The sequence below is a fragment of the Dendrobium catenatum genome, unplaced genomic scaffold, assembly GCF_001605985.2.
Source record: "Dendrobium catenatum unplaced genomic scaffold, ASM160598v2 fragScaff_scaffold_1056, whole genome shotgun sequence".
In the NCBI taxonomy this organism is placed as follows: domain Eukaryota; kingdom Viridiplantae; phylum Streptophyta; class Magnoliopsida; order Asparagales; family Orchidaceae; genus Dendrobium; species Dendrobium catenatum.
In genome coordinates, this window is record NW_021319518.1 from 8,968,324 (window position 1) to 8,990,324 (window position 22,001).

The window sequence follows — 22,001 nt, forward strand, 5'->3', positions numbered from 1 at the left end:
TACCCCCCCCCCTCAAACATCGCATAGATGTACATACACATAGGCCAATCATGCATAGGGTTGGTTTGACAAAAGATGGGTGAAAAGTTAGAGTTTGCATGTAATGTGATTCCTTTGGGTATTGCAATGAAGTAAAGCTCATGTATGGTAAACATTTGTTGCATTTCAAGTACCTCAAACCCACATTTCCTAGCAAAGTAGATGCATCCAATTTGTTCACATCTGCTTTGCATCAAATCAACTCCCCATTTATTTCTCAGTTTGGACAAGCAAAAGATGTGATTCCCTTCTTTCCCATTGTCAGTTGCAGTGACTCTCAATGTGGAGCTAGGTGTGGGCTCCGAAAATTCACGCTCCGGCATCCCCTCTTTTGGGAGAGTTTTAATGAGTTAAGTTCCAAGGCAAAATTTCAAAAGACAGATTGCGTTTGAAATAAGACACTGCCTAAAGATTTCGCCCTCATTTAATGAGGAGTTTAAATCTGGATTCAGGTTTCCTAGAGGCGCAAGCACCTATAGTTAATTACCCCTCCCGATAACAAAAGAAAAATTTCGATTAAGGCTAGTCGTCAAACATATGCGTAGAGATACACCCCTCCTGATAACGAGAGAAATTTTTTGATTAAGGCTAGTCGTCAAACATATACGTAGATATACATGGTATCTGGTGTATAGTAATAACATTATTTGGTATTTAATATTTAAAATTAGAAATGCACCATCTTGCACTTAAAGTGGATGGTGGGGGATGATAATGAGCCCAATCAAGATCTCATGGTTCCTTCGACGCGGGCCATCGTGGTCCCTGGTCTACTTAGCCAAAGGATGTAGTCAACCCAACCTGACAGAAAGATCATTCTCGGTAGCCATGGCAACTTTATCCAAGGGAATCTTATAGACTTGGGGTGAATATTTGTTTAAGGGGACAAATTTGAATTCACCTTAGCTAACAAATGACTTTATGCCCTATCGAATATGTCCTATTAATTTATATTTCAAGAATTTGAAGCCATTGAGGAGCATACAGGCTATGACCGTAACCATAATATAGTGGAATCGTTTGACCAAGCAACTAGGTCAGAGGGTCGCAGTCATAATCGTTGACCATGCGGAGTCATCTAGCAAAACCACGGGTTCTTTACGGAGCCATTCGACCAAACTGCTGATTAGAGGACCAATGTCACGTCCTTACTAGTAGGAGACGGATTGAGAATAAATCATATTGATATTCTTGACCGGATATTATTTTTGCAAGGAGACCCAAGCAATATTACTATCATTTCTACGTAATTTCGACGTTTTGAACGCAACGACAAAATCTGTTTTGCGAACAAGCTCTCTTTGAGTAATATCGGGCAACATTTTGTTAGTAGTCTGCCGATTTTGATCACCTACGATGACATGAGCTACATTACAGTCTTTTTTATATGAATTCAACGTTTCAGATACAACAACAAAGTTCGTTTTATGAATGGGTGGTGTTTCCGTAACGGCGAACAAAATTTCATCCACAGTTCACTGATTGTGATCACCTTCGATGACATGGGCAATATTATAAAATTTTCTATGAGATTTCGATGTTCCAAACATAACGACGAAGTTCGTTTTGCAAATTGATGATATTTGGGCAATGTCACACAATGTTTCATCCATAGCCTGTCGATTTCGACCACCTTCACCCAATTTAACTGGGAGGAGTCCCTCTTAAGTAAATTTGATACTCTGATCGTATCGACACAGACTGTTTGACAACTGAAAATCATTCGGCTAGTTTTTGATAGCGTTGCGCTTGGCCGCTTGCCAATAATCGTGCTAGTTAGCATTACAATCTTTTCTATATGATTTTGACATTTCAGACACAACGGTGAAGTCTGTTTTGCGAATGGGTGGTGTTCGTGTAACGCCACACAACATTTCATATGTAGTTTGCTGATTTTGAACACCTTTGATGACATGGGAAATATTACAACATTTTTATATGATTTCAATGTTCAAGATACAACGACGAAGTTCGTTTTACAAATTGATGATATTTGGGCAACATCACACAATTTTTCATCCGTAGCCTGTCGATTTCGACCACCTTCACCCAATTCAACTGTGATGGGCTCTTCTTAGGTAAATTTGATACTTTGATTGTATCAACACAATCGGTTTGATGATCGAAAATCATTTCGGTAGTTTTTACTAGAGTTGCGCTTGCCAACAGTCATGCTAGTCATCATTTTCGATTAAGTTATGCACGAATGACACTTAGGAAATTCGATGTCCTGAGCATATCAGTGCGATCTATTTCATGATCGAATAAAGTTTTGAGCCATTTTGACGGCAATCGAGGTGTTTCGATGCTCTGATAAGCGACATATATGTTAGTCTCCTTCCTCAATGTTCTCACTTAATTGTGAAATATATATAGAGATCAACAGTGGGGTTAGCTAATGAATTCTTTTTTCATTGTCTCCTAATAAGAGTCGAATTCTCATTTAAATCTAATAAAAAAAGATCATTTCTAATACATTTAATGAAGTCCTTTTAGGTGTACCTCTACCTTTCTAAACATAGGCCAGATCTAATACATCTACTCTCCTAACTGGGTCATCGAAAGATCGACAACCCAGTCAAAAAGTTTGGTGGAAAAAAAACATCAAAATTTAGCAAACAAGTTGGGTGGCTAAATCACATATTTTTGGCTAATTCAAATTTACTTTAATTACCAACAAAACTAAGAAAAAGGTTTAGCCTCTACTAAGGTACCTTATTTTATTTTTTTTCCTATGGAGGCATCACATTAAATAATTTAAATATTTAATAGTTGCAGGTAATCGTGCATGCAATGCACTTGCCTTTGGGCAAGTTGATCAAGGAATCTTTTGATTAGACGGAAGAAAAGGATCTTCCTTAACTGTCAAACAAGTGCAATACCATTTCAAAATAAAAGTGTGTATGATATGTGTGAAACTAGGAAACATATTGTCAAAATTTCAGTCATCTCTTGGCATTTGATCCCACAGTCAGGATGAGAATCCGTGGAAGGCTCACCTGGATCACGCCAATATCCTTCTATATTTGGGTAGCTGAATTAGGAAGGATTATATTGAGGCAATTATGTATCAATTAGAAGTTATTTATTTCTTTATTAAGATATCTTGTATAGATCTATAAATAGGGATAATTTTGTATAATAAGTTGAAGGTATTTTTACCCTTCTCAAATTCTATGAATTCTAACACATATGAAGGAAATATAAGTATGCCACGAGTTCACTGTAGTGCCAAGTCCTACCAAGGTTGGATGAAGCTTTCTCTTAGAGAAACTAGAAAGTAGTGTTCGTAAGAAAAACAAAGAAAATATATCATTTCCTCTGAGGAAAAAAAGCTTGAGGACACAGAAGCTTTGCACAAGAGTATGAACTCTTCATAGCTAAAGGCTGAAAGCGCTAATGTAACTTGTTGCAGTACATTTTTCTATATTTTAAAGAAAGGAATTGAACTCATTAGAAGTGGTAAAAATGAGAACAAGAAGTTAATATCATATTTCCAGATCAAGAAGAGCTACAACAAAAATAGAATATCAAGTCAAAAAGAAAAATAAAAAGAAAATAAATATTAACAACTCACCGCATAAAGAACTGCAATAATTTCAGGTTCTGTCAATATCCAATCTGAATAATCTGTTGTTGTGAAAATTCCTGATAACAACATCAAGGAGGCACCAAAGAAATAAGAGTATGCTGTCACAGACAAGCTGGCAGGAAACTTTGTCAAAATCGGAGCCTGAAAGAGTTATAGCAAGTAAAAATAATATAATCAAGAAATGGAAAGTGAAGATGTATATGGGAGGTAATAAATATTTCATTATTACAATTGCTCTTTATAGGTTGGGTTTTGCTCATTTGGAACTTTACTTTTATTAAAAACTTGCTTATTGAATAAGACCAGGAGTTATCCTGTTGCTATATTAACAAGAATTCTTGCGCCATGAAACTCATTGTGCCAAAAAACATATCGACTGGAATACCTGAAATATTTTAATATAGCATCTATTGTATCATAACTTAATTTCTCAGCTCTAAGGGTCAAATCTCACTATTTGCTGAATTGAATCTTGAAGCAACAGCATTATCCATGTTATTAACCTTGTTGAAGGATCGTGGGACCCACAAGTCAACTAATCTTCATAGAGATCACAGAGCACATGGATTAAAAGTTCCAACCATTGAACCGATCCTCTAATTGCCCTTAGATTACAAATCATGTGCCTTCTATTCTAGTTGTCGACCCCTCATGGAGATTTCTTTCTTCTTTTGAAAATAGCTTTAATTTATTTCTACTATAAGCCTTTTTAAAAAGTCTATAAATAGTTTCAGATTTCATACAAAATAAAGCAATAAAAAATTCAAAGTAAATTTTAAAACATTTCTACATCATCTCAGAATGAGGTTAGGGTTTTCATCTTCCAATTTTCATTTTTTTTCCTCCTCTTTTATCGAGATTTCTCCAACTCTTCATTATATGACTACAAACCTCATATCACGTAAATGTGAGAAATTACATGAAATGGCCTTATATTGTGAAGACCATTCTGAAAGGAAAGAGAAAAATCTATCATCTTGTGAATCCCTCTCTGGAGCCAAAATTTTTAAGATGAAGAAGATTCCATGATCATAACATAGTTGTAGAATACCATGATGCTTAAAACTAGTGAGTCATATATAATCCTTTATAATGCAAAAACATTTAGGACACCGACAAATAGACATACTTAAAAGTAAATGATGTTATCGTCATGTACAAGACCAAAATTATGATTTCTACAACCAAACAAGGTAGCTTTTCCTATTATTAGATACTTTCACATAATGAAGATTTATTGACTTGAACTAGATTATCACTAATATCTTAAGATGACAAACTACGATAATGTAATAATTCTCAAACAAATTGTAGAAAGAGAAAGGATGATTGAGTTCCTTGCAGGACTCAATAATGACTTCGACCAAGTTCAAGTTCAAATCTTAAGCAGTAAAAACCTACCATCACAAAATGAGATTTTTTACTCTAATACGATTCAAAGATGAAAGAAGAACGATAATGCTCGATGCTCCAATCTCCGAAATATCATGACAACCACCAAACCCTAATGTAAGGGCTTTATTGCAATAGATTCTTCCCTTAATTAAAAACAAAAGCCTTCTTCCTTAAACAGTTTATGGCGTAATTATAGAAAAGGGACACATCAAAGAAAAAGATATTGAAACTCTATAAAAAGCCCCAGCCTAAAGTGGAAATAAAGAATGACACCAAAAAGGGCAAGCTTGCCTGATAAAATAAGAAGGGCTTAATCCAAAAGATATTGACAAATATTGGAACTTTCTTAACTCTTTCAAAAAATTACATGGACCATGCTCTCTAGCTCAAAATAATATAACCTCCAACTCTTGTATTTTCATTACCTTAAATGATTTTTCTCACATCTGGATCTTCAATTTATGAGTCACTGACCATATGACCAACCTTGCCAACCTTTTTCAAACCTAAAAATTTTACCCCAACAATAGATAAATAAAAGCAGTCGATAATTTTGTAATAGCTGTTGTAGACCAAAGAACTAATAACATACTACATATTCTTCATTTTATAGTAAATATTCTATCAATCCATAAAATCACTAATGATCACATCATGAGGTAAATTTTTTTCCTAATAATTTGCATACTTTAAGATCTCACTATGGGGACAACAATTGGAAAAATTAGAGAAAATGATTGGTTATATCTTCTTAAAGATAAAAACCACATATCATGCTTCTTTATTTTCACCCTCAATACACAAGTCATTTGGGAACACCATTATAGGCTAGGGCATCTCTCTTTTAAACCCCTACAATATATGTTTCCTTTTTTTTAAATATAAATATGAAAATTTTTCATTATGAGACTTCTGAAATTATTAAACATCATTGTGTTATATTTTGTAAAAGTAATTCTAGATTATATACTCATTTTCTAATTGTTCAGTCTAACATTTGAAAACCTAAAATCATCAATATTTTTGAAGCAACAAGATTTGTCACCTTCTTAGATAATTGCACTTGGACGACTTTGACTGATATGATTAAACAAATATCTAATGTTAACATTATTCTCCCCACTTTTACTGTCATCATACGAAAAACATTCAATACTAACATCAAAATATATAGGATTGATAATGCTTGTGATTACTTTAATCACACATTATCATATTTCTTCCAAAAAGAATATATCATCCATCAATCATCTTGTCCCAGCACGTCCCAACAAAATGTAGTGGCATAAAAAAATCAACACCTTTAGAAACTCAATATGATTCTTCTTTTGATAATCAAGTTTCAAAAAGATACTTTGTGGGCTCCGAAAATTCGGCCCCGGCCGCCCTGCCGCGCGATTTCCTTTTTTTTTTTTATATGGCGAGGGAGTTTTAACTGAGTAAGTTCCGAGGTAAATTTTGGAAGGCAGATGGGTTTGTAGATAAGACACTACCCAGAGATTTCGCCCTCATTTTAAGAGGACTTTATGATCTGAGTTCTGGTTTCCTATAGGCGCAAGCCCCTATAGTTAATTACCCCTCCCGATCACGAGAGAGAACTTTCGATTAAGGCTAGTCATCGATCAGATACGTAGAAAATACGTGTTATCTGGCATATAGTAGCAGCAAGGGTTTAGGTATTGAAAATTGAGTTTTTGGATTGGGAATTTGGTTCGGAAGATTTGATATTTAAATAGAAATTGCACCATCTTGCACTTAAAGCGGATGGTGAGGGAATGGATGATGGACCCGATCAAGATCCCATGGTTCCGTCGTCCCGGGCCATCGTGGTCCCTGATCTACTTAGTCAGAGGAGGTAGTCGACCCAACCTGACAGATAACTAATTATAATTAGATAATTAATTATTATAATAATTAAGTAATTATTAAATATAATTAATAAGAATTATAATAAAAATAATAATAAATTTAATAAAAATAAAAAAAAAAACGAATTACAGAGGAAAAATCCTCTGTTTGGCGGATTTATGGGATTCCGCCGAAGAAGTGCGTGAAAGGAAGGAAGTTACCTTCACTTCCAGCGGGCTCACGTTGTTGCCTCCGATCAAAAATGTCGGAACTTCCGATCCTTTAGGATTGAAGTCGGACAGCTAGAGGGAGCCGGACGAGCGATCGAAAGGGAGAAAATTTCCTTCAGAGCAAGCGGGCACCCGTTCTTACTTCCGATCAGAATGTCGACTTCCGATCCAACAGGAGGGAAAGTCGTTTGAGGAGCGAAGTCGAGCAGCGTCGGAGGACTACGCAGGAGTCGGAGGGGGACGCGGTAGGGAGAAAGTTACGATCGCAGCTAGCGAGCTCCAGTTGGTTGCTTCCGATCAAAGTATCGTATCTTCCGGTCCGACTGGAAGGGAGAGTCGGCGAAGGAGCACGGTCGGACAGCCAGAGGGAGCCGGAAGAGCGCGCGAAAGGTAGAAGGTTCTCTCCACAGCCGGTGAGTTCCGGTTCTCGCTTCCGACCAAAGTGTCGTAACTTCCTATCCGACGGGAAGGAGGAGTCGGAGAGAGAGCGGGAGTTTGGAGAGGATTCGGGAAGTTGGAGCGGGGGAGAGGCCGAAGGCCTCGATCCCTTTGCCCTTTTAACGACGCGAGCTCGTCGTGCAGCGTCGTGGTGGATGCGACGTCGAGTCGTGCGAGGAGTGGCGACGACAGAGGAAGTCGTGCGAGGCGCGACGTGGGAGAGCAGTGAGTAGGTTTTGATTTTTCTTTTCTTTTCTTTTTCTTTTTTTTTTGTACAACAGGTCAACAAACTTCAGGAGTCAGTCCTAACTACCACATTCCTAATCAATAAATACCCTTAAGAGTTTCTGGCTTTAAAAGTCTTATAAACTATTTAGCTATATTCTTCCCCACAAATAACATTCTCTCAAAAAATTTCTTCAAAATGGGTGCATTGCCTATGTCCACATCCACTAATAACACACATATACACTTGATCATAGAGCTCTTAAATATGTCTTTATTGGATACTACTACACTAAAAAATAGTATAAGAGTTATCATCATACCCTAAAAAATTCCATCAAAAGATACACCTTTAATGAAAAGCAAAGTTTTGAAAAAAAAAAACTCATCTTCATGGGAGAATTCTTAACTCAAAGATAATTTGATGAAATGTTTATCTTTTATCTTAATATTCTTATAATATAGACTCTAAGAATTCAGACATTATACCCCTATAAATTTATACAAAAAGGAAGAAACCAAGCCAAAATCTCTAACAAGCTCAAGACACAAAATTATTATTAAGTACCAATAATCAACCAATCACTACACATTCTCCTCTATATCTCATCTCTTAGCACACATCTTTTTCAAAATTTTCTCCTACCCATAAAGCCTTCTTTACAAATATCAGCTCTAATTCCATCATAATACCACAAATTCTATTTGAGGCACACGAAAATAATAATTGAAAAATGTCATAAGAGAAAGATGAATGATTTGGAAAAAATCACACTTAAAAGATTGTTGACCACTACAAGGAAGAAAAAGAAAGATGTAAATGATTTTTTTCAATAAAATATAGAGCTAATGAAAGCCTGAAATGATCTAAAATGAAATTGGTAGCAAAGAATAGGGGTGTCAATATTGGACCCGACCCAAAAACCCGACCCGAACCTAACCCGAAAATTTTGGGTTTGGGTCGACCCGAACCACAGGCGGGTCGGGTTTGGGTCTGGAAAACCGACCCGTTTGAAAAACCAAGTCAGGTTCAGGTTGACCCGGAAACCCAGGAATGACCCGGAATAACACATAAACCCGGCTGCTCTGCGACTGCCTGCCCGACTGCCTCGGCCACGTCGCGTCGCCTCGCATCCCGAGGCCAGCGTCGCGTCGCGTCCAGCGTCAGTTCCGCGTACCGCGTCAATTGCCGACATCAGCCCCTCACGCAATATGATGTAAATAATCATTCCCTACATGATGATGTTGCAAAGGAAGTCCATATGAATCTATCACCAAGATTTGATAGTTATTTCACAAATAATAAATTATGCATATTAAAAAAAACTATATGGTTATAAACAAACTCTAAAAGCATAGTTTGGTGGATTCGTAAAAGTCATGAATGAAACTGATTATAAACAAAGCTAAGAAAACCACACTCTCTTCATAAAGCATTGCATATGACAAAAACTTAATTCTCATCATATATATTAATGATATAAGTCACATATGATGATGATGGAGAAAATGAATCTAGAAAAAAAAAGCTTGCTGAAAAATTTGAGATCAAAGAGTTGGGTAAACTCAAATACTTCTTGAGAATATAAGTTGCTCAATTAGAAAAAAAAAATCTTCTCAATAAAAATATATTAAATATCTACTTAAAAAATGTCTGGTTGCAAACCTTGTGAAATATCAACTGAGTTAGGTTAAAAATTAAACTCAAATGAAGAAAAAAATAGACAAGCTACATATCAAAAATTAGTTAGACAAATGATCTATTTATCTCACACCCATCTAGACATTGCATATGCAATGAATCTCATCAGTAAATTTATATACAAATCCAAAAAGTTTCACCTTTAAGTTTCTTATAAAATCCTCAGATACCTTAAATCAAGTTTTGATGAATGAATCCTCTATAAACAGCATAATATTTTATAAATTGAAGGGTATACTTACTAATGTAGACTATGTAGGATCACAGGTGGATGAAGATCCACAGCTGAATGCTATACATTTTTATGAGAAAATCTCATAATATGAGGAAACAAGAAATAACCAACTGCTTCAACATATAGTGCTAAATTTGATTTTATAATCATTGGCCAAGCAATCTGCAAGCTTCTATGGATAAAATTTAAAATGAAAATAGTCAATGAAAATATACAATGATAATAAATTTATTATCAGCTTGCTCATAATCCAGTAAAATGTGATCATATCAAGCATGTGGAGATGGATCGACATTCATAAAAGATAACTTTGAAAATTGGGTTTATATGCACTTCATATGTGCCAACAAGAGATCAACTTACAAATATTATCTCAAAACACTCTGCAATCCCATGTTCAAAAATATTGTAAGCAAATTTGGAATGGTAGATTTATGCCATTTAGTTTGAAAGGAAGTGTTGAAGGATCATAGGACCCACAAGTTAATTAAATCTTCGCAAGGAACCTTGAGCACATAAATTAAGGGTTTTAAGCATTAAATTGATCTCTTTATGACCCTTTAATTGCAAACCACATGCCTATTCTACCTATTCTAGCTTATAGGATTATATGCTTCTTGATCCATATCAAGGGAAAGACACATTTTGAGTAGGCATTGACTCTAAGAGGGGAAAGAAAAGAGACTAAGGAGAAATATGGACTATTTTCTTCCATATCCTTTGCGTACAATAGGTGTAAGAATTGGCTTTGTCAATTCAGTTGAATCGGCCCTAATGCATAAACGGGCGAGCAAACAGCGAATGAATGAACAGGCCGAGCGTGGACGCGAGCATAGCTGGCGAGACCGGATAGTGCAAATGAGTAAGGAACCACGTGCAGGGATGAAATGCATCGATTCCTCGTGTAGGATAACTCTGTTTTGTTTCGTCTAGTTAAGCCAAACAAACGTGGATTTTTTGGTGCGGTGTGGCTTCGTGGTTTTTTTTTTTCCTATTTTGGGTTTTTCCACCTGGTGTCCTTTACTTTTTCGTTGCTTTTATTTTCTTGCTTATTTCATCATTATGGTGTTTACTCCTCATCATCCCCAACACCATGCTATGGACAAATTCTATATTTTACAAATTATCAATATGAACCGTAAAATTCATACTATTCTCTACTAAATTAATGAGAATAAAGATATATAGCTTATTATTACATCCTCAATGTCAATCAATGGCATTAATAAAGAAAATCAACTATATGAGAAAATACCTAATCATTTTACATCATTTTTTTAAGGTAATTGAATAATAAAGTAATTGAGAGAGAGTTATTTATCACACATACTAATGAAAGAGAGATTTGTCCATATGGCAACTAAGCACCATTATAAGTGAAGTGGTGCACAAAAAGAGTGATTTATTTTATAGGAAAAAGAACATATAATTAATGGATTGCTTAACCAAAATAATGCCTCCATTTTTTTAAAGAGTGATATTTAACACAACAATCAAAAGAAAGAAAAAAAAAGTAGACATTTCCTTATTGCATCTAGAGTTCGAGTTACTAGCTAGGGCTTCGGAGAAGTCTACAAGTTCTACAGTAGAAGAAGAGGCAGATATGGCTAGATAGGCACAAGGGCAAGAACTTTCTGCATAGGTGTGCACAATCACGATATGCTAAGGCAAAGACGCGAGACAACTTTGACAAAGAGAAGACGTGATATGTATCACAAAAGACTAAGGCTTCTTACTAGTATATAGGTATTAATTCCTTCACACGCATAGTTCAATTTTGAGTTCAGCCTTTAAAAATGTCCATCCCATGTCTCACCGTGTCCGATGAGTATCAGATTCTAATTTTACATAAATAAATTTAATACAATTTCTGAACTGTCAAACATAAGTTGGATTGCGACTGAGCCATGTCTTCCTGGCAAAGACACAGAAGACATTTGGAAGTGCATGTGCTTCCTAGGTGTTAACTTTAGACAAAGCAAATCTTTAGCCAAAAGATCAAATTTACTAGAACGTACAATAGTTTGTAAAAATGACAGCTAAATCTATTGAATCTGCATTTAGCTTCATAGTTTTTTTTTTTTTTCCAGCACAAGGAAAAAGAAAATGAAGCCTAGAACGAGCTGTTAGTTTTAGGAACAATGGCTAAAAGGGGAAAACTAAACTTAATACAACAAGTTTTGGTTCTTATATTTCAAATACTTAATCAGCATAAAGCACAAATGTATCTTATCTCCATATGGATTTTAAACTAGTTTTGATAAACTTTTTATAGACCTATATGCAAAAACTTTAAGATTTTATGAAGTGGCAGTTTTAAGATCCATATTGAACAGTAATCCTATGGTTTATTGGTTCAACTGTTGGGTTGATGCCAGGACAAACACAAAAGAATAATAAAATAAATCAAATGTAAAATATTAAACAAATCAGAATTTGAAAATCACTTGAATTGGAATATAAAATAACTACATATAAACCAACCCATAAAAGTTGCATAGAGGTAATTTCCTTGTACACAAATCTAGAAGGCAATTTTTCCAGTGACTTTTAACTACTTCAAATCTCAGTCTTTCAAATATTTTAATGGGTGATATGGGATGTGTAAGAACTACGTACTCTGTCCTTCTAAAATCCATATATGTACATGCATAAGTTTTAGTTGCTATAATTCGGCGTTGTATAAGTCAAAACAAGAAATAATTCATTCGAGTTGTAGGAAATGGTTCGTTCTAAATTCGAGTACCTGTAAAGAAAGATAAATAGCCATACACAGACAATTTCCGATTAAACAAATGACACCAATGTGCCATTTTTCAAGTCCGAATTCATTCAAAGAAAATATTAACCATCCAGCCGGTTCAGGCTGAGACCTGGCACTTATTTCATTATGAGCAATCAGGTCAAAGCCACTGTTTCCAAATATAGCTGGACCCCTATACAAAACCATCAGAACAGCCCCTGACACGCATACAAGTGTGCCTACAATCTTTAGTTGACCTTCTCTCATTCGCAAGTTAACTGCTTCAGTACTGCAATCACACAAAATTACAACTAAGATCAAACGAAGGAGAAATTAGCCTCAGAATCCGATAATGCTCTGCTTTGACCTCAATATAACTAACCCCGTGATTGCAGCCAAAATAAATGTAAACACTGGTATTGCAGGTTGAATAGCGGCAGCATATGTTGGATTTGTGTAGCTAAGGCCAATAAGAAACAAAAGCTGGTTGCCAAAAATTCTAGAAAAATAAAAAATTTCATTAGAAGTTATTCATCTGCAAAACAAAAACAATACCGGCATATATTCCAATTCAATAAAAAAAAGAAGATATGTGTTATGTATAACATACCCAGTTAATCCTAAAATGAAAAATGATAGAAGAATATGGCAGGTTATTGGAGCTCGAACCTTTCTGTCATGGTTGACAACTGAGTCAGACATGAGAGGCACATATTCAAATAAATAGTATGATAAGAAAAAAAAGAAAGGGCAGAGAAACATGCTATGCAGTGACTCCTTACATAAACAACAATCATAACCAAAAGAGATCAGGACACCCTATAATTACTAAATTACTGAAAAATAAATACAAACAAGTTGACCGCAAGGGGATCAAGGAGAAGAAAACCTGTCACGAATGAAGGCGATTGGAGCGAGGATGGAAAGTGCGAGTAGATCGCGGAAGACGCAGAAGACCACCTGGTTTATTCCCACGTTAAGCGCCTGCTTCGCGATAACGTGGTAGCCTGCGGCGATCACCTGCACCGTCGCCATCGCAGCGTGCGCCTTCGGCACTTCACCACCGCCGTTGCCAATCACATGCATCTGTGACTTGGCCACTATTCTCCTCTCTTGGGCGAGACCACTCGGTAGTCGGTAAAAATAGCTCGACAGGAGATTAGGAAACCAGGGAAGGGGAGGGGAGGCGGAATGGCGACGAGAAAGAGAAGACGATCAAGATCTGCTTGTATTTCCTCGGGAGGTGTCACGGCCTCCACGGCAGCAGCTGCTGCTGGAACATTTTTATCAGAAACACACGCATCATGGCAGCACAGGGAAAAATGAAGTCGGCCAAGTGTGTCGATCAAATTAGAAACTCCTTTCTAATTTTATATATATATTTCTTTTTGAGGGTGGGATTTAACAACCGGTTGGTGGCAAGTTAAGGTTAAAATGGCCACAAAAATCTTATAATTAATTTCTCAAAAATTAATAACGATTACCAAATATTAAAATCAAATTTATGAAAATTAAGCAGAAATCTTATAAAAAATAATCTCTTAAATTTTTAAAACTTCTTATCATTTTCATATAAATGAATTTCTCCTCTATTGAGTTATATATCCATATAAGAAAATTCTGACTATTATGCTCTATAATAGCGAAAACGGAAAAAATATTCCGGCTGTTTTATTTTTTTACAAAAATATTTCGAATATTTCATTCAAATCAAAATAACCTCATTTTTCACCGCAAATAACTTATTTTAAATCTGTTGCAATCGACTTTGGTTTGAGTAAGGTTTGTACCATTTTTCCCGCAAAGATTTTTTTCTAACTATGCTCTAATAAGCTTTAAATATTTGAATCCATTGAATCACAGAGTTGGGTTTTCGGTCTCTCATGTCTAAAGGACTTGTGTGTGAGAGAGAGAATATTTTTTTTTAAGATTGGATGTGAGCAAAAATAAACACCAACGTGTAGACTAGGAACCACTACCCTATTTAAACTTGAGTGTAGGCGTGTAAATAAAACGAGCCGGCTCAAACTCGACTCGATAACGAACTCACGAGTTGAGCTCAAGCTCGAATATTAAACGAGCTTAAGTTTGAGTTTAACTAAATTCGACTCATCAGCTTACGAGCCAATTTAAATAAATTATACATTAAAAATATTTTTCCTAATAAAATAAATATTTAAACCTGTTATTAAAAATAAATATATTTAATAACAAAAATTTGATAATTGTACGATATCAGCTTTAAAAAAAATCCATCACCAATACTTTTTACAACTTTTTCAAAAAAAAAAAAAGTGACTTCGTTCGTAAAGAAAAAATCTCATTGCTTGACAATATATCGAGTAGAGCTCTCAAGCCTAAGTAAGAATGCTCGAGCCGAGTTCGAGCTGCTTATTTGAGTGACGAGTCGAGCTCGAATTTTTTAACTTGACTCGACTCATTTATACCCCTACTTGAGTGCATTTAAAATATTTTAGCCCCTCATAGAAATAAAATAAAATGTCTAATATCTATACATAATAAATTCCACACAAAAAATTAAAGAGATCTCAAAAGCCAAATATATATTATTGGATCAAAAGTATCCAACCCAGGTGGTGCTCCAGAATCATTTCAATTGCTCATTCGAAAACTGCAATCTTTGGCCCTGAAACTAAATCATTTACTTTATTTAAAAAGAATTTCCAGATGAGAGGAAGCTCGATCTCAATTAATAAGAAGAAAGATAGCTAGCATAAGAATGTGTCAAATCCTATTTCAAACGTAAATCTACGAATTCAAAAAATAGCAAGTCGGTATAATGCAAATCGTTTCTGCTCAAATCATTAGCCTTGAACTTGTTCGCATTTTTGGGAAATTCCTTGAATGAATGTGTCACCATATGTGAATATCTTATCGCTCCAATTTATGTGTCATATGATTTTGAAAGGAATTTATATGATATCATCGAATCATCTTATGTGATATTCATATAGTCTCAACGAATCAATTTCACATGCTGCACAATTGTGGAGAGATTCTAAGATTTTCACATACGATTTTATGTGCTCATCTTAGCATACACATTGCACTGTATACATCTTCATCATCATTATTTGTGTTGACTGCTCACATCATTTGCTCATATATACTCAACTTGTGTTGCTTACATATTGAATTTTATTATTATGATTTACATGATATTGTCTATAAACAACAAATATGATATATCCATCTATCTATCATAAATTGTGTATTAAAAAAAAACTGACTATATAATGAGACTGATTTGTTGACTGTAACTGCAGCTTGCCACATCGGACAAAATCGTTCCCCACCGAAATCACCGACATACCCGATCGGACACTACGTTTCAGCAAACCGACATACTCACGACATAAAATCCTCTCTCATACGCACACTCATGCACACATATACACGCAGAGAAGAACTCAGGACCGTAAGGAAACGCACGCAAAGAGTTCGGAGACTTACCTCTTTTCCATTCGTCGAAGCCGACGAGTCCGACCTCCAGCCGCTTGTGCTCGCTGGCCTGATCTCCAGTCATCGATCTGTGATGTAAATGATTGGAGTGACTACTCCCATATGAAGCGACCTGACTATGTTTGAGACTGACACAATATGATATTACTAATAATCTAATATTATATAGTAGATGATATTGTACAACAATGTGATTGATATGATATGATTAGCCAGAATCCTAATTTACTCTTAATACATATTAATTAATTATGCATAGATATGATACTAATTTCTTATACAATATAAGCTGCTATGATAAAGCAAAGAGCATATCTAATAATAATACATGATTTCTGTAATTGTTTTTCCCTGCACATGATTGATGTATATACATGATGATTTTATATGATACATATCATTGACAAATATATGATAACTATATCCTTAATGTGATATGAATATCATATATTGAATTATATGAAGATGATGGTATGCATAACATTAATATATAAGAATATGATACATACATTTGATGTATATGACGATTCTTTAGTATATATAATGATGCATATGATATACATGTACTGATATATTGACTAAGATAATGATATATATGAGATATATGCATTGATACATTGACATATATAATTATAAAATATGATAATTAGAACAAACATGAATATATGATTCCTACATATGACAATCTTGATCATACTTACATAAATGATATGGGTGTAAGAATAAGCATGGAATGATATTAATTCGTAGAGGGCTAGCTTTTATGATTAATTCATAACACTATACATATTGATCTGTCATCCTTGCATTGAATACAATTATAGGCTTCATGGTGATCTATTGAGCTATACATTTACTCTATGTGTAACAACCTGAAAAAAAAATCTGAAAAATACTTTAAAATTAAAAAACATATTAATTTCTATTTGAACTGGAGCGTTGCGGCACTTTGTTTGTGGGCGCTATGGCGTTATGCTTGAGAGCACATCGGTGTGGAAAAATAAATCATCATCATAGCGTTAAAGGCTTTGTTATACAATAATTCTGGATTCAGCATACAACGTAATAACACTGGGTCATGACGCTAAAATGAGTTTTTATATATACTTTTCTTTTCATTCAATCCCTCCTTCACTTGCTATTGTGACTTGTCGTGGAAGGCAAAAGAAGAGAAGGGGAAGGAAGAAGAAGAAGAGAGGAAAGAGAAAAGTGGGTTTTTCTTTTACAAAAATTCTTCAGATCGATATAGATGACTTCGCTCCTATTTTTGTTTTCAAATATTTTGATTATGATCATTTGATTTTCTCTGGATTTAGTTAACTTCTATTACATAACTTTTTATATGTTATAGTATTAATTATTCTAGACATTTTGACTGTTGATTTTGTAATTTCACCTATTAAAATGGTAAGTATGATGTTTTGTACGATTTGCACATAAAAGTATTTTGATATTTTAATACAAGCATACTGCTAAGACAACATTGTGAATGAATATATATATGTGATTGAGTAATAGCTGGTTGCTATTATTTTTTGTAATAATATGTGTGAAAATAAGTAAAGGAAGACTATTACTGATGTTGGCTAGAGATTCATTGACCTATAGATGATAGCAGACTGATGTGCTTTCCTTTAAATACATTTTTTTAAAAGCTTGAACACAAATAAAAAAGCTCAAATTGAGCTTGAACAATCTAATAATAAACAAGCTCAAATATGAACAAGCACTTACTTGACTCGGCTCTATTCATTTGCAGCCCTACTTGAAAGTTGAATCATCATTGCCTTAAACTTGAGCTTGAGCTTTATCAATTAATTGAGTTCTAGCTTGAGCTTTATTTTATGCGTTTGAGCGAGCTCACGAGCCAACTCATTTATTTTGAAATTGAGAAAATGAATAAAATTTAAGGAATTATTATAATAAAATAATAAAAAAAGAACAAATTAAAAGAAAAATAAGAAAATTTTACTTAAAATCATATATACTAATATATTTTAAGTGCGTTTATATTAATATTTTAACGAGTCGAGTTAAGGTAGGCTAAAACTTGACTAATTAGCTCTTCAAAGTAGGCTCGCGAGCTGAATCCCAAACTCGAACTCAAACACAAGATTTGAGTTGAAGTGGTGTTTGAGGCTTCTACGCTCGCTTAAATCACTAAACACTACGGTCCCCGTGAGGTTTCCCGTGAGGTTTACAGCTTTCGCTCCCGTGCTCGCTTGGCTGTTGGCAGCTCTATCCCTCTTCGGCTATTCGACACTTCCTCAACGTCGACATTAAAAGCAACTGGAGTTTTATGTTCTCACCGCGACACCGCCTCATGAGTTGAAGTGGTGTCCATTCGTCCTCATCACGACAAGGCCAACAACAACGCCCACACAGGTTGCCGGCTCGCGGGTTTGTGTGTCATCACGACTGTGCACCATCAAAAAAGTCAAGTGAGGTAGATGTCCTGGAAGTGTCAGGTGGGGCTTTAAGCAAGTCCAAAGTTGCCCCTTACCCTATGCCAGGCTAGCAAGCCACATGAACAATTTTGACTAAGTGACTTGGACTAACTCGCCCCTTAAACAGTCGACTTTGTCTAGTTATATATATTTTTAAACATGCTTATATGCTTAATACAAGTTTTAATTGTGCCTAGTCTAAAAATTCTCTCTTTTATAACTATAACTCAATATAGAACTATACAAAATTGATATTTTTTTGTCTAGATTTGAACATGAATATCCATTTAGATATATTTTTCCTAATTTTCTGAGTAAAAGTTAGATCCTTAGCGAAAGGATTCTTAAACTGTCTAAATTATATTCAGTTAAAATGCATCTCTTATGTTTACTTGTTTATTTATAGATCATTATAAATTATTTTTATTTAAATTATAATTATGAAGAAATTCTTTAAAAGAAAAAATTGAAGCAAAATAACTCAATTTGCGATGATAATAATATGTTGTCTAACAAAATTATAAGGTAGAAAATTTGTGCCCCAAGAAAAAAAAAAAATTTTTTCATACAAGTCCCTTCCAATTAGATCAAAAGCTATAAATTGTCTAATAATTTTCTCCATCACATATCCACCTCTATGTGTGAGCCAAGTAGTGTAATATCTCTCTACACATATAATTAGAGTAAATTGATGAGTCAATTTCATACAAGATATCAAGGACAAACAGAAACAAAAAGTTTGATACCAACTTGTACATTGTTCGAACTGCATACAAATCTTATTCCTACAGTCCTCAAATTCTGTTCGAATATGATTCTAATATAGCTTGAAATTTATTCGAATTATATTCATTTTGCTCGAAAGTTTGGTCAAGGTTTGTAGTGAGAACGATGCATTCAAATTTAAATAATTAAAAGTATCATCAGTAACTCTGATTCAAGACTGTTGGTATGAACTATGTAGCTTTATGAGCTCTAAGATTGCCAGAGAGGAAGAAGGTGCTTGGAAGAGTTACAGTTGAGGACCTCCATTGTTCCACATAACTCTTGCTCGAGGTTTCGACTCCTATATGCAAAAAGTCAAATTTTACATGCGAATTGTAGTGTTGAAGCTACATGCCAGTGGACCGATAATGGATGCGTGTCTTCCCTCCGGAGTAAGGAATTGAAACCAAAAAAAGAAGATGCTATATACCTTCCTTCCTTGCTCTGTTAATTAATCAACACAATTAATTATAATGTTTCTAATGCATATTGGCCGCGCGCGCGCGCTCATACATGGAATTAATGGCGCCGAAAGTGATTCTACGTCGCGGCGACCGCACCAACCCTCTGATTTGGGCGCTTGCCATCCTCTGCGCCGGTTTTGCCGTGGCTGTCATCCTTACAGGCATCGTTGTCTTCGCCATCTATCTTGTCTACCAACCCAAGAGCCCTTACGTATGGGTTTCAGCGGCCCACCTCGATCTCCTCGACTACGACCAAATGGGTCTGCTGAGCATTCAATTGTCCCTCACCCTTGTGGCTGTCAATCCCAACATGAGAGCGCACGCCACGTTTTCGGAACTAGGGTTAGCCCTGCGCTTTGAAGATGGTGATATCGAGCTTGCCCTGCTGCGGGCGGAGGATTTTAGCGTGCAGAAGAACGGATCGGCAGCGCTCAATTACGTGGTGAGGTCGGAGGCGGTGCCTCTTGACGAGATTGGGAGAGAGACATTGGATGTGTCGCTTAAGGCTGGGATTATCAGCTTCAGATTGGAGGGCCAGCTTAGAACCAGATGGAGGGTTGGAGTCTTTGCATCTCTCAAGTTGTTGACGCATCTTTCCTGCGCTTTAAGATTTGAGGTTTTGAATGGGAACGCTGTTGGATTCCGCTGCATCTCCAACTCTCACTGATCCATCCATTCATTCGATGGGTATATTCTTCTTCTGTTAAAACTCTGAATAGACCAGACCTATTGTAACTAATTTACTTGCTCCGTCTGTTTATTATTATTATTATTATTTTTTTTTTCTGTAATAATACTTTATTGCTCTAATAAATAGCATTATATAAATTCATTAATACTTTTTTTTTCTTGTAATAAAAATTTATTGCTCTAATACATATTAATATACATTAATACATAGTAATACTCATTAATGCACAATAACACCTAATAATATACAAATCCACCCATCATATTTTCATATTTAATGTACAGGTCCTGTCTTCTTAAGAAAACTGCAAATTTTAATGGAGTGTCTAGCGTGGACAATCATTTGCAAGTCCATCATTTTCTTAAATTTTTTTTTAAGATATTTATTTTGTTTTAGTTATGATTCTTGCCCAGAAAAGAACAAGGCTTTTGATACATTGCTGAACAAAGATAAATATTACTAGTGAATAGCTTGAGGAACAGCTTCGTGGGACGAAGGGGCAGTCGGAGAACCTTGCCAATGAAAATAAGAAGCTTCAAGAATACTTGCTGCTTGCATTAAAGGAAAGGAAGAGTTTTGAGAAAATTGTCGAATAGATGAAGAAGGGTAAAAAGACAAACTAAGCTTCTACACAATGAGGTGATTTAATTTATCAGACTCTATCAGATCCCCAGGAGTCAAGTATGTTGCTCCTTCATGCATAGACAAAGTATGACTCAAGCCTTAAAATAGGTTTAAATGGGATTAATGCTTATATTTTCAGGTAGGCGCAGCTAGCATTAGTCTGGCTTATCTTCCCTTTTGACATAAATATGCTGCAAAAATTGTCCAGGCTGCTACTCTGTAAATAATACTTCTTAACTGAACATGAGCCTACTCTGTAAATAATACTTCTTAACTGAACATGGACGTCAAGGAGATAAAATTACTTACAACAATAACAACAACAAGTCTTTATCCCGCTACATAAGATCGGCTACATGAATCATTTTTCTCTATTGTATACGGTTATATAAAATTAAATAACAACAACAAGCCTTCATACAAAATTAAATAACTACAATCAGTAATTCTATCTCTACTGATTATAGTTATAAAATTTTGTATGACCATCCATTGATTTCTCTCTCCTGCTTACTTACATTGGCTTTACAAGTGCTGGAGTTTCAGTTCAACAAGACTTATCTCAACATCATTTAGGTGATCCGCCACAGAGGAACTGGCAGCACTAAGCAATTCAAATTCACCACCAATGGGTAAGTGATCACTTGGGTGATAGTGATTGGGAAGACCCCCAACTATATCAGTTGAATCAGCATGGGGGAGTTTGAGTAAGCTAACAGCTTTCAGGTGACAAGTATCCGAAAGGAATATGTAGTCCAGTGTTCCTGTGAAATCAGGCGTGCAATTTGTAAACAGTGGCTCTCCTCCATTTGTTCTGTAAAGACTATAAAACCGCATATCATGTGCTGAATTGTCAACATTAGCTGCTGTTGATGTGATATATTCATATACCTAAATTTAAAACATTGATCAGACCAATCAATTCCATAAAAACGATAATAACCATTAAATAAAGCAAAAGATGACCAGTTATAATGGATGATTAATGAATCACAAGTATCTGGCAACCACGTTTACTAAGAGAATAATAACAGACTTAGCAGCAAATACAATATACTAAAGTGCCACTCAATGTCGTCA

General features: G+C 35.2%; 3 protein-coding genes across 6 annotated transcripts in view; 1 reads left to right on the forward strand and 2 right to left on the reverse strand.

The window, feature by feature from the left end:
- LOC110105605 (WAT1-related protein At4g19185) overlaps positions 1–16,000 on the reverse strand; it is a 19,562-nt gene extending 3,562 nt beyond the window's left edge. The window contains exons 1-6 of one of the 3 annotated variants that reach the window (XM_028698229.1): positions 15,922–16,000; positions 13,337–13,717; positions 13,058–13,120; positions 12,830–12,946; positions 12,451–12,736; positions 3,617–3,772 (exon numbers count right to left, since the gene is read on the reverse strand). In XM_028698229.1, the coding sequence (XP_028554062.1) occupies positions 3,617–3,772; positions 12,451–12,736; positions 12,830–12,946; positions 13,058–13,120; positions 13,337–13,533 (819 nt within the window). In that variant the 5' untranslated portion in view covers positions 13,534–13,717; positions 15,922–16,000. Of the gene's footprint in view, positions 1–3,616; positions 3,773–12,450; positions 12,737–12,829; positions 12,947–13,057; positions 13,121–13,336; positions 13,770–15,921 lie in introns of those variants that run through there. The other 2 variants (XM_028698230.1, XM_020835168.2) reach the window with 2 other exon arrangements.
- A 3,013-nt stretch (positions 16,001–19,013) lies between these two features.
- LOC110105608 lies at positions 19,014–20,377 on the forward strand. Its single transcript, XM_020835181.2, has one exon. The coding sequence runs from the start codon at positions 19,656–19,658 to the stop codon at positions 20,271–20,273; it is 618 nt and encodes a 205-aa protein (XP_020690840.1). The 5' UTR covers positions 19,014–19,655; the 3' UTR covers positions 20,274–20,377.
- Positions 20,378–21,176: 799 nt separating this feature from the next.
- Positions 21,177–22,001, reverse strand: part of LOC110105603 (carbon catabolite repressor protein 4 homolog 4) — a 43,790-nt gene continuing 42,965 nt past the window's right edge. For both annotated transcript variants that reach the window (XM_020835166.2, XM_028698231.1), the window contains exon 6: positions 21,177–21,812. In XM_020835166.2, the coding sequence (XP_020690825.1) occupies positions 21,447–21,812 (366 nt within the window). In that variant the 3' untranslated portion in view covers positions 21,177–21,446. The remainder of the gene's footprint in view (positions 21,813–22,001) is intronic.

Coding starts and splice junctions, on each gene's coding strand:
- LOC110105608 (XM_020835181.2), top strand. CDS start 19,656: ATGGAATTAATGGCGCCGAAAGTGATTCTACGTCGCGGCGACCGCACC.